The 13,680-nt window shown below is 43.8% G+C and overlaps 2 protein-coding genes across 3 annotated transcripts in view; one reads left to right on the forward strand and one right to left on the reverse strand.

Annotated features, from left to right (window-relative positions):
• LOC146985205 (uncharacterized) overlaps positions 1–13,680 on the forward strand; it is a 71,577-nt gene that overhangs the window by 21,267 nt on the left and 36,630 nt on the right. The window lies entirely within an intron of this gene.
• On the reverse strand, positions 921–8,087 carry LOC146985206 (uncharacterized). Its single transcript, XM_085783020.1, has 3 exons — positions 7,151–8,087; positions 5,582–6,505; positions 921–1,252 (listed from the first exon to the last, which is right to left on the reverse strand). The coding sequence occupies exons 1-3, from the start codon at positions 7,506–7,508 to the stop codon at positions 921–923; spliced, it is 1,614 nt and encodes a 537-aa protein (XP_085639146.1). The 5' UTR covers positions 7,509–8,087.

Here is a 13,680-nt window from a genome sequence, read left to right on the forward strand (position 1 = left end):
TTTGCAATATTTCAGCATCAAATCCATATGCCCTCCACTGGGCTTCCCTCTTTTGTAGTGCCCGATATTCTTCTAATGTTCCTTCAGAATTTACCAACTCCTCCTCCTGAATAGCTCCAAACAGATCTTCATCATTCTCTTTTAGAATTTGTTCTCCAATTTCAGTATTTCTCTGACTACTAACCATATCAGCCTCTATATTTAACAAATGTTTCTGTGTAACATTTTCCTCCTGCCTGGACTTCAAAGTTGTCACATCTGGTTTATGTGTCGTTACTACAGATTTTCTGGATGTTGAACATTCTGTCACTATATCAGTAGCCACAGTTATCGTTGTTGTTATCTCATTTTTTAGATTCTCAACAGTAATAGGAGCAGATGCTGTAGTCATCTTCTCCTTTGAAGTTGTAACCAACCCAGATACTTTTGTCGATGTGTCAACATTGTTTGTGGTTTTCTCCAAACCTAAAGTGGGATGTCTTGTCTGTGTAGCATTTCCCATTGCAGTAGTCGTTACAATGGACAATTTCTGATCTTCTTTTATCACTGTTGAGGCTTCAATGGGCTTTGAGCCTATTATAACCAGAGTTACTTTGTGAGTTACATTACCCTCTATCCAACGCTCCTGGAGTGGAACAAATTCAAATTTTGGCTCCAAATAAGTGCAAGTATATTCTCCTTGATCTTCCCATGTGGTATTACGTAAAAGTAGTGAACAATCTTCCTTAATTCTCAACCACCACCTGTCATTACTCAGGACATACTTCCTTTTACTAAAAGGTACAGCATCTACTTCAGGACCTTTAAACACTATATCCTCACCACAATTATTTTTCCATTTCACTGAATCTTTATTACCATAACTATCTTTTCGACACCAACATGGGAGCTGGATGGACCCTCCTAAAGGTACTTCAACCCTAATCGTCATACCTTTTTGGTCTGACCTTTCTCCTGACTGGCCTCTGGCTTCTTTGTCTAACTGCGCTCTCAGATTGTCCTGACGCTGTATCAGAGCTCTCTGCGATCTCTGGTACTTCACATTCCACTGGCCCTGTTGCTTCTGGAACATGTTGGAAGTCAATGTCGTCGAATCTTTTCTCTCCCTCATTGACTGGAAAATCACCTGCGACGTCATCATCAGGATCATGGCCAAGATCATCAATCTCGTCCACATCCAGAACCATCCTCTCCAGCTCCTCTGAGCCTTCAACATCTTGATTTTGTGAGGATGGCGCTTCTTCAACTGGTGCTTTAACACAGTGAGACAAATGATACCAGGTCGGAGACCCTTTAACCTGGACCGCAGTTCCCGTACTGCGAACAACTTCAAATGGCCCTTCGCGGCGTTCGTTATACCACTTTCTCCTAAACACCTTTACAAACACCTTATCTCCAGGTTGCACCGTGCTCCTTTTTTGCTCATCCAGTCTCTCCTGCACCTCCTCTTGTCTCTGCCTGTCAGAAACATACATGGATATTCTTTTATGGAGAGTAGCCATATATGTTACATATGCTCGCATTTCATCTTCCAAAAGACCCAAACTTGGACCTTTCCCAGTCGCATGCAAGCAAGGTGTTGGCATCTGTCTACCTGTAACCAACTCATGAGGAGTCATATGCAAATCACGCAATTCACTGGAGCGGCATACCATTAATGCTAATGGAAGTGCTGCTATCCAATTTAGACCCGTATGTTGACAGATTTTGACAATGCGATTTTTCAAGATACCATTCATTTTTTCACAAATTCCTTGACTTTGTGGGTGGTAAACTGCTCCGAGGCGCTGTTTAATTCCTAACTTTTGCAAAATTAGCCTTACAGTTTTATCCACAAACTCCTTACCATTATCTGAAGATATTCGATCAGGAAGTCCCCACCTGCTTATAACCTCTCTGCACAGAAACTTGGCAACTGACTGAGCATCCTTTCGCTTGGTTGGACAGGCTTCTGGCCATCTGGAAAATCTGTCCACAACTACCAGCATATACCTTTTACCTCCAACTGGTTTTATCATGTCAACAAAATCCATTACCAGCTCTCGCATTGGACCTCTTGGCGTCGGAATGTAACCTGGTGGAACTGTAACACCTCTTCGAACATTGTTTTTCAGACAAATAGTGCATCTGCCTATAACATGATCAATTTGTTCTAATAGATATGGTGCCCAAAATCCATACTCTTTAATGATCTTTCTCCTAACCTCCCCCCTTGCAACATGGGCTAACCCATGTGCCTCTTGGATCATCAATCCCAACAGGTCAGGAGGTGCTATCATCAGTCCTTCATGATTTCTCCAAAGACCAGTAGAATCCTGAGTGGCACCACGGTCTATCCATAACTGTTTATCTAATGCAGAAACTGCTTCCTGCATCAAGATCACATCATTAAGTGTAATTTTGTCTTCTAAATCTACTTCATGTGTGACCAAAAGAACTTTGCCCAATTTGTCTGCTCCTGTTACTGCTTTGGCAGCTTCATCAGCAGCTTTATTACCTTGAGTAACTCTTGACATGTCCTGTTTGTGTGCTGCACATTTTGCTATTGCTATTTCTTTTGGTTTCATCATAGCATGCAAAAGTTTCATAATCTGAGGGTGATGTTGGATTGGGGAACCATCAGTTTTCTTAAAACCTCGATTTTTCCACACTGATCCAAACAAATGACACACATTATGAGCATAGGCAGAGTCTGTGTAAATTGTTACACGCTTACCTTCTGCCAACAAACATGCTTCAGTTAATCCTACAAGTTCAGCAAGCTGTGCTGATGCAGGTTGTGGTACCACTTCAGCTTTCTCAATCACAAACCCTGTTCCCTGGGCTCTTACCACTGCATAACCAGCACTCAATTTATCTCCCACACGGTAACAAGATCCATCAGTCCAATATTCTAAGTCTGCCTCACGCAGTGGGAGGGCTTGCAAATCTGACCTCAGCCTTGAGTATCTTTCTGCTTCCTGAACACAATCGTGCGGTTCACCATCTTCTGCAGTTGGCAAATTTTCAGATGGATTTACTGTGACACATCTTACTAATGTAACATCTTCCTGCTCTAAAAGCCTATGATAATCTCTAAGCCTAGGCATTGTCAATGTGTATTTACCATAATTCAAAAGATTTCTCAAACTATGATGAGTGAGAATCGTCACTGGATATCCCATTGTTACAGAGGATGCTTTATCATACATCAAAGAAACTCCTACCATTGCTCTATAACATAATGGCAATCCCAACTCTACTTCTGAGTAGGCAGTGGAATAATAGGAAATGGGTTGAGGATTTTTCCCTGTTCCTGTTGATTGACAAAGAACTGCACATGCATATTTACCCCCAGTTGAGGTAGACACATACAACAGAAAATTCTTGGAATAATCTGGAAGTGCCAGCGCTGGAGCTTCCTGTAACCTCTGTTTGACTGTTTCAAAAGCCAAAATACCATCCTGTGTCCAGGAAAGATTACAATGTAATTGAGCACTTCCAGTATCTTTAATCATAGCCCTCAACGGCCCTGTTAAACTGGCATAATCTTCTATCCATGCAGAAGAATATCCAGCAATACCCAGAAATGTCATCATTTCTCTTACTGTTCTGGGTTTAGGAGCCTTTCGAATGGCTTCCAAATGATTGTCAGAAATGCTTCTGTGCCCCTGTGTTATTGTTTGACCTAAATAAACCACCTTCTCCTGACAATACTGCAATTTTTTCTGAGACACCTTATGGCCATTTTCTGCCAAAATCTGCAATAGTTTAATTGAATCCTCATGGCATGTTTCTTTATCAGGTGAACAAATAATAATATCGTCCACATATTGTACCACTGTACTTTTCAATTTTTGATCTAGTCCCACAAGATCATCTTTCAATACTTTATTGAAAATGTGAGGACTATGTTTAAATCCTTGTGGTAATCTTTTATACTCATAAGACTGTCCCTTGTATGTAAACCCAAATAAGCCTTGGCTTTCTATGGCAAGTGGAACACTGAAAAATGCACCACATAAATCCAACACTGTAAAATGTGTAGCAGTTGAAGGAATTTGAGCTAACAAAGTGTGTGGATCCGGCACTTCTGCTGGAAAATCAGCTACCACTTCATTTACAAATCTCAAATCATGTACCATGCGATAAGAATTATCTGGCTTTTTCACAGGTAGCAATGGTGTATTACTTTGAGGATTTTGTGTTATCTTCAAAACATCTGCTTTTAAAAGTCCCTCAATTTGCGGTTCAATTCCTTCAACTGCTTCTTCTTTTAGTGGATACTGATTCTTCCAGGGAGGTCTAGTCCCTGGTCTAAGTTCCACTTTCACAGGTTGCGCTGACTTCACAAGGCCAATATCAGTGCTATGTTGAGACCACAAACATTCAGGTACTTGCTGTAACATTTCCTCTTTCATAACATCTGTATCCACTTTAACACTGCAAATTGCTTCATGTGTCACTTGAACAGTTTGTGGTCGCCCATGACCTTGAGCAGAAATCATAATTTTAAGAAAGCGCTGATCTTCACTTCTCCAAATAGAAAGATTCTCTTTTGTTGGTGCAAAAACAGCTTTCCCTGCCTCAACCATCATTTCTCCTATGTGCTTCTGTTCATAGTCCTCAGACACCATCAAAGTTACATGCGGCACACTTTTCTTGATGTCATATTCTTTACTCACATAATCATTCATATCAATCATCATAGCTGCTCCTTGTGGGCCCAAAATGATACAACATGAAGTGAGTTCAACTTGCTTTGGTTGATGATTCAACCAATTTTCAAAATCTGACTGAGAAGCATCCTTAAAATACTTTAATGTACAATGCAGTGGATACTCTGGAAGCTTCGCATCAGGCATATTTGCTGCAATGAACTTCTCCCACAATTTAACAGGCTCCAAAAATCCTGCAGTGAGATCTCCAATCCAAAACACTGAAGAAGCTTCAACATCTGTTTTCATCAACAATTGACGAGCAGTATCACTTGGCATTTCCACCAGACAACCGTCTGGAGTACATTTTATTATACAATTCAATTTACACAAAGCATCTCTTCCCAAAAGTGCAATTGGTGTGTGTTCTGATACCAGTACAGGTATTGTAGTTTTTTGATTTTTGTAGCAGAGCTCAATTGGTTTTGTAAGAGGTACCAGCTGTTTGACTCCCTCAAACCCGATTGTCCGTATAAATTGACCAGACATAGGGAGATGTATAGCATCTTCAGGCCGAATGCAGGTAAAAGCGGCTCCGCTATCTACCATCACTTCTAATGGTTGATTATTTACTTTCACCATTATTGTTGGATCTTGCTCCGGCCCTGACACTACCAGCTGACACCTCCCTTTCGGATTTTCTGGGCAGCCCTAGACTCCTGGCTCCGGGCCCCTAAATGGGTTCACCGGTCCCCGGAATGTCATTGGCTGACCTCTAAAGCCTCCTCTTGGGTTTCCTCGGAAATTTCCTCTGGAATTTCCTCCTCCTGGTTTATTGCACTCACGAACAATATGACCAACAAGTCCACAATTATAACATACTGTAGGGGCTTGTTGAAAATTTGAATTGAAACTTCCTCCTCCTCTTCCTACATTTCCTCGACCTCTTCCTCTCCATGCCTGCTGCTGCTGACCAAAGGTTGGCTGTGAATTATAAGCAAAAGGAACCGCTGCATAAGGCTGTGGTGCCTGAAACTGATTTGGCTGTGGCTGCAGCTGCAGCTGTGGCACAGGCTGATTTATTTCAGGTTGGTTCTGCATCACTACTGCCTGCTTCTTCTCCTTCTTCTTATTATCTACAAGTTGAATCTGAGTTAATTTTCTAAGGGTCTCCTGATCTTGCTCCTTCTGTTCATGCTCTTTCTTTCTATACAGCTCTACTTGATGTGCTATGTGATCTGTATAAACACTCTTTGTCATGCTGCCTAGACCAACCACTTCTGCTAACTTGCTCCTCACTGACAGGGGCAACCCCTTCTGAATCTTTGCTCGCAAGACTGATTGTTCCAACTGACTGTCATCCGGATCATGCCCTGTAATACTTCTCCACATCTGATGCGCTCTGGAGACGTAAGCACGAGGATTTTCATCGCATCCCAATGGTTCAATCAAAATATTATCAGGATGCACATTTGTGGGAAATGCGTCCTTCAAAGATCTCCACACTCTGGCTCTATTTGCAGCAAACAGCTCTGAATCATTTACAGAGGTTCCCACATAACGATTAAGTCCTGCTCGCTGCAAAATTTCTTCCATGGCTGGAACTCCTAGAATGTTAGCTAACAATCTTTTAATGTCACCCATGGCAGGTTGTGTTCCCACCATGATTTCTTCTAGTTTAGATATCCAGGGATGTGCCCCATTCTGGAGGATAGGTAATTTCTCCAGGATATCTGACATGTCTGTATTCTGCCAGGGTTTGTATTCCAGACTTTGTCCCCTAATAATTACTGGACCCATAAAACTAGAACTCTTGTCTTTCCTTGGACGGAATACATATCCTATTTTTGATTTTGTGGCGCTTTGTGCTTCTATATCACTTTTTTTAGCCTGTAATTCCCCTAAGTGTTCCTCCAAAAGCTCTTTTGCCTTTGGTGTGGATGTCATAGATAGGCGTGAAAGGCAGTTGTCCATTTCCTCATTGATTACTTTTATACTCTGCTGTCTATCTTCTTCTTCCTTTTTAACAAGGAATTTCTTCTCTAGATACTCCATATATGATGGACTCTCACCTCTTAACTCTTCCTCACTGTCCTCCCATTCGCTCTCAATGACATCCTTGGGACACTTTTTCTTTCCTGTCTTAGCTCCTTTCCTCTCTGCACTGGCTAATATCTTTTTTACAGCAGGATCGTATCCCCCCAGTGCTTCTTCCAGATCACTTTGATCATCATCTCCAAAATCAATCTTTCTGCTACTAGTTTTATCCTTAGCTTTGAAATGCACAGTTTTACTTTTGGAGCTGGGATACATTTTTAAAGTTGTTTCTGCTTTTCCTGTCTCTATTATTTTCTCATTATCATCTGTAATATGATAATCTCCTTCCTGAGTAATCACTGGGAGCTGAGGATAAAGTTCTCTAAGCTCTACCTCCTTCTCATAAGGTGGGGGTCTCTGTACTGGGACCACATGTGAGAAGGGTGCATCAATTTCTATCATTAACTTTTCTGCACTCTTTGCATTCTTCTCTAACTCTCCTTGAGCCTTGTCTTTCTCCTCCTTCTTAGCCTTTGCCCATTGCTGTCCCTCTCTCTCAAACAGCTGGAGCATGTCAAGTTCCATCTGTTTCTTCTGTTTACGCTTCTCTCCCTTTTTCCCTTTCTTCTCGCCTGCTTTATATATGGACACAAGCACCTGCATTGTTTTAATTACATCTGGGTTAAAAGTCCCTACGACTGGCCATGGTTGGTCAATATTAGACCAACGCCTATGCCACTTCTCTGACATTTCTGCTATACCTTTAATTAAGGGATTATTCTTTTGGACAACTTCAACGGGAGTGATTACTTTTGGATTGTCCATTTTGGGCATTTTGATATTTTTCTCTAATCTAATTTAACCAGATTAACTTTGTTCTATTTTATTGTGATTTTTATTATATCTAATTAATTACTACTAATTGTATTTTAATTACTTATGCTCCTTTAATTGTCACAATTGATGAAAGACAGATGAATAAATTTACCAACTTCAAAAATCAAAAGAGAGTTCCACAGGTACAAATTCACAACGCCAGGTCCATACGCAAAGCTCTTCAACCACAGAATCCACAATCTTTACCCAGCAATAACCAAAATAAATCACAAGCCAACAACAAAATTTCACAGAAACCACAATATCCCATTAATGAAATGATCAGTCCGTTGCCAAGCTTTCTTCTAATTAACTACAACATATGTATGATGCATGTACTATAGATGTGTGTACTAAATGTAAATGAGTGTACTATAAATCAATCTAAATATGTATCAACAATGTCAACTATAAATGTATGCACAGAGGTATGAATGCAGGTACATTTATCAGAAGGAGTTTGTGGATAAAATCACACTGGCCTTTTTCGCTGGGTCCAGACGCAAGCGCTGTCATCCGCAAGCCTCAGTCCCTGCGATGCAAACCAGCTGTTCTCTCGCCTCCAGACACACCCACTTGTTCTTTTGCCTCCTCTTTAAACTCTCGCACCATGAAAGGAAGACAGACAAATAGTTCAATGCCTTATCAATGTAACTAAAACATTTAAACACTTGAACACATTCATTCCCCTATTAATCAAAGCTTAATTCTTTATCAAACAGAAAAAGCCCTTCTCATGGGGTTCATATAACCTATTTTAACAAAGTCCTCTAAAAAGAGGCTCATGACATCTTATCAAAAGCCCCCATAGAAGATTCATGTAATTTTATTTTTTATTAAACGTCCTTCAGAAGCTCATACAAACGTCTTCCTCTGGCTCATGAAGTGTTATGAAACATTAAGACAAGATATCTCATCTTATAAATTCATATTCGTGTATATTATTATCATTACTATTATTAGGGCCCGAGCCTGTGTCAACGACCCAGGGAGGTCCCTATTGTTATTCGACATCCACACCGATCACCGACAAGCAACAAGTAACCAAGCAAGTAATCAAGTAATCAAGTACTCAAGTGACCTGGTTGGAAAAAACGCTACCTTGAAATGCAAATGTTTATTATTAGGGCCCGAGCCTGTGTCAACGACCCAGGGAGGTCCCTATTGTTATTCGACATGCACATTAGTCAACGTGCCAGCCGACGAGTAACAACAAGTAAGCAAGCTAGTACTCAAGTACTGCATAGACCTGGCAGCAAAAACCCCAGATATTGTAATGTTTATTATTAGGGCCCGAGCCTGTGTCAACGACCCAGGGAGGTCCCTATTGTTATTCGACATGCACATTAGTCAACGTGCCAGCCGACGAGTAACAACAAGTAACCAACCAAGTAATCAAGTACTCAAGTGACCTGGCAGGAAAAAACGCTACCTTGAAATGCAAATGTTTATTCTTATTATTATTATTATTATTATTATTATTCCCCGAGTTCGAACACGATTTCGACCCCTTTCCCAAGCCGAGAAACGGATGGAATTTTACACGCAGGGGGGGAAGCCCAAAAATTGCGATTCTGTGGTGGTCTCGCATGTGGGCGTGGCCAAATGGCACCACAGCGCCCCCTAGACCGCGCATAGGAAATGGCAGTCTGCGACACCGATTTGTCCGAAACTTGGTAAACATATTCATCAACCCAAGATCTTCAAAAAATCTCATTACGGACATACCCGACAACCAACAGGAAGTCGGCCATTTTGCTTCAAAGTTGGTTTACGCAAAACGAACTCCTCCGAGGGGTTACGCCCGATCGGCTCCAAATTGGGTCCAGAACATCGCCAGACCTAGCTGAGCTTATCTTGTGCTCCGCAGGTCTGTAGCTCAAAGCGCTTGGCCTCTGGCGTGCCCCGAAGTTTGGCGACTGTTTCGGTGCTCGCCATGTAAATACGAACGGCTCTCATGCCCTCATACTTGATCGTAGACGCTTCAAACTTGGTGCAAAAATCTATGGAGAGACCCTGAACGATCCGACATATTATTTGCGTACGTCGCTCATAGCGCCCCCCGGTGGTAACAGGAAACGTACAAAAATTCGTTAAAAATACGTAGTTGACCAAATCGACTTCGTTACACTTCTAGTACATGCAGACCCGGATGGTGAAGCTACATCATGAACGCTTTGACCCTACGAGCAACGGCGCCCGTGTGCCGCCGCGGCGAAAGTGTATCATCCCAATTTAAATTTCGTTTGCCTTTCACGCGCACATACTTCGTCGTAGCCACTTGAAATTCAAAGGACATGACGTTGGCTCCTCCCTGAACGTTTTGATGTATCGACTTCCTGCCTGGCTCATAGCGCCCCCCGGTGGTAACAGGAAGTACGCAAAAATTCATTAAAAATCCATACTTCACCCGATCAACTTCATTCCACTTCTAATACATGCAGAACCAGTTGCTGAAGCTACATTATGAACGCTGTGAAGATACGACGAACGGCGTCCGTGTGCCGCCGCGGCGACTGACGATTTTTTATCGTACAATTACGTTTGCCTTTTTCGTGGCTTTAACGAAGTCGTGTCCTCACGAAATTTCATCCACGGGTCAAGAATGGCGAGCTCTTTCAGCGGATAGAGTCGTTTCCCATGGGCGTGGCTAAATGCCTCAATAGCGCCCCCTAGAAGTTTTTCCGAAATTCTCCATAGACAAATTTCGCTTACTTTGTCGTACACATACGAAACTCGACACACACCTGTATCATACCCAAACATACCAAAAATTGAATTGGAGCCACGCCCTAAACCCAACAGGAAGTCGGCCATTTTGGTTAGCATTTCTTTGACGCAAAACGAACTCCTCCGAGGGAGTTCGCCCGATTGACTTCAAATTGGGCACGGAACATCTCCAGACTGAGCTGATTACGGCTTGTGCTCCGCAGGTGTGTAGGTCAAAGGGCGTGGCTGCTAGCGCACGGCCAAGTTCCCGAATTCAGCTAAAAAGGTTTAAATGCTATCACGCCCACAGATGTGATCGCAGCGGCTTCAAACTTGTTGCACATGATGATGGCGTGACCCTGAACGATCCGACATATTATTTTCCTACGTCACTCATAGCGCCCCCCGGTGGTAACAGGAAGTGCGCTAAAATTCATTAAAAATACATAGTTGCCCCCATCAACTTCATTCCACTTCTAAAACATGCCGAACAAGTTGGTGAAGGTATTTCGTGAACGCTATGACGCTACGGCTAATGGCCCCCTTGTGGCGGCGACAGGAATAGCGCTCCATCGTGAACTGCCACCTCCCACGGATTTTGCCCGATTGACTTCATATTCGCTACAGATCATCAGGAGACCGAGCTGGTCAAACACTATTAAAAGCTTTTCTCTACGTCAAACGGCGTGGCTGCTAGGGGGCGACAAAGTTGGTCAACTGCTCGTTTAGTCGCCATGCTATTACGTTTGCCTTCCACGCCCACATACTTGGTCGTAGTCACTTCAAAATTTCAGTACATGATCAGGGGCCCGCCCTCTACGCCTCCATTTGATCGTACACTAGCTCGCTCAAGACGCCCCCTTGTGGACACAGGAAATGTCGCGTTTTGCATCGACATTGTCCGATCGGCTCGAAACTTCACATGTGTGATGAGGTCACGACCCCGAACACAACGGCCCACATCCCGTTACCGCCCCCTGGTGGACGAACCGTAAACCTGCCGTAACTCCATCGTACGTCGTCCGTTTTGCTCGAAACGTCACGTGTTCGACGAGGGGACCGCCCTCGACGCAGCCGCCCACGTCCGGTTGCGCGCGGGGGTTTTCGAAGAGCGGCCCGGGGGTAGCGGGGACGCCGAGTGGCGTGGAGCGAGGGCCCGTCATAGCCGCTTGCGGCTTTAATTATTATTAGGGCCCGAGCCTGTGTCAACGACCCAGGGAGGTCCCTATTGTTATTCGACATGCACATTAGTCAACGTGCCAGCCGACGAGTAACAACATGTAAGCAAGCAAGTACTCAAGTACTGCATAGACCTGGCAGCAAAAACCCCAGATATTGTAATGTTTATTCTTATTATTATTATTATTATTATTATTATTCCCGTTCTCCCACTTCGAACGCTATTTCGACCCCTTTCCCAAGCCGAGAAACGGCCGACATTTTAGACGCACGTGGGGCCTGTGGCAACTTAGCGTTCAGTGGTGGTTTCGCATGTGGGCGTGGCCTATTGGCGCCACAGCGCCCCCTAGACCGCGCATAGGGAATGAGGGTCTGCGTCACCGATTTGTCCGAAACTTGGTAAACTTATTCATCAACCCGAGATCTTCAAAAAATTTGCTATACTGACATACCCTAAAACCAACAGGAAGTCGGCCATTTTGCTTCAAAGTTGGTTTACGCGAAACGAACTCCTCCGAGGGGTTACGCCCGATCGGCTCCAAATTGGGTCCAGAACATCGCCAGACCTAGCTGAGCTTATCTTGTGCTCCGCAGGTCTGTAGCTCAAAGCGCTTGGCCTCTGGCGTGCCCCGAAGTTTGGCGACTGTTTCGGTGCTCGCCATGTAAATACGAACGGCTCTCATGCCCTCATACTTGATCGTAGACGCTTCAAACTTGGTGCAAAAATCTATGGAGAGACCCTGAACGATCCGACATATTATTTGCGTACGTCGCTCATAGCGCCCCCCGGTGGTAACAGGAAACGTACAAAAATTCGTTAAAAATACGTAGTTGACCAAATCGACTTCGTTACACTTCTAGTACATGCAGACCCGGATGGTGAAGCTACATCATGAACGCTTTGACCCTACGAGCAACGGCGTCCGTGTGCCGCCGCGGCGAAAGTGTATCATCCCAATTTAAATTACGTTTGCCAATTACGCGCACATACTTCGTCGTAGCCACTTGAAATTCAAAGGACATGACGATGGCTCCTCCCTGAACGTTTTGATGTATCGACTTCCTGCCTGGCTCATAGCGCCCCCCGGTGGTAACAGGAAGTACGCAAAAATTCATTAAAAATCCATACTTCACCCGATCAACTTCATTCCACTTCTAATACATGCAGAACCAGTTGCTGAAGCTACATTATGAACGCTGTGAATATACGACGAACGGCGTCCGTGTGCCGCTGCGGCGACTGACGATTTTTTATCGTACAATTACGTTTGCCTTTTTCGTGGCTTTAACGAAGTCGTGTCCTCACGAAATTTCATTCACGGGTCAAGAATGGCGAGCTCTTTCAGCGGATAGAGTCGTTTCCCATGGGCGTGGCTAAATGCCTCAATAGCGCCCCCTAGAAGTTTTTCCGAAATTCTCCATAGACAAATTTCGCTTACTTTGTCGTACACATACGAAACTCGACAAACACGTGTATCATACCCAAACATACAAAAAATTGAATTGGAGCCACGCCCTAAACCTAACAGGAAGTCGGCCATTTTGGTTAGCATTTCTTTGACGCAAAACGAACTCCTCCGAGGGAGTTCGCCCGATTGACTTCAAATTGGGTACAGAACATCTCCAGACTGAGCTGATTACGGCTTGTGCTCCGCAGGTGTGTAGGTCAAAAGGGCGTGGCTGCTAGGGCACGGCCAATTTGCCGAATTCAGCTAAGAAGTTTGCAATGCTAGCACGCCCACAGATTTGATCGCAGCAGCTTCAAACTTGGTGCACATGATGAGGGCGTGACCCTGAACGATCCGACATATTATTTTCCTACGTCACTCATAGCGCCCCCCGGTGGTAACAGGAAGTGCGCTAAAATTAATTAAAAATACATAGTTGCCCCCATCAACTTCATTCCACTTCTAAAACATGCCGAACAAGTTGGTGAAGGTATTTCGTGAACGCTATGACGCTACGGCTAATGGCCCCCTTGTGGCGGCGACAGGAATAGCGCTCCACCGTGAACTGCCACCTCCCACGGATTTTGCCCGATTGACTTCATATTCGCTACAGATCATCAGGAGACCGAGCTGGTCAAACACTATTAAAAGCTTTTCTCTACGTGAAACGGCGTGGCTGCTAGGGGGCGACAAATTTGGTCAACTGCTAGTTTAGTCGCCATGCTATTACGTTTGCCTTCCACGCCCACATACTTGGTCGTAGTCACTTCAAAATTTCAGTACATGATCAGGGG

The sequence above is a fragment of the Trachurus japonicus genome, chromosome 7 (assembly GCF_045865225.1).
Source record: "Trachurus japonicus isolate A0001 chromosome 7, Traja_1.0".
NCBI classification, from domain to species: domain Eukaryota; kingdom Metazoa; phylum Chordata; class Actinopteri; order Carangiformes; family Carangidae; genus Trachurus; species Trachurus japonicus.

Coding starts and splice junctions, on each gene's coding strand:
- LOC146985206 (XM_085783020.1), bottom strand. CDS start 7,508: ATGCCCAAAATGGACAATCCAAAAGTAATCACTCCCGTTGAAGTTGTC. Junction 6,506..7,150: donor GTTAGAGAAGAATGCAAAGA/GTGCAGAAAAGT, acceptor GTGATATAGAAG/CACAAAGCGCCACAAAATCA. Junction 1,253..5,581: donor GCAGGCATGGAGAGGAAGAG/GTCGAGGAAATG, acceptor ACTGTGTTAAAG/CACCAGTTGAAGAAGCGCCA.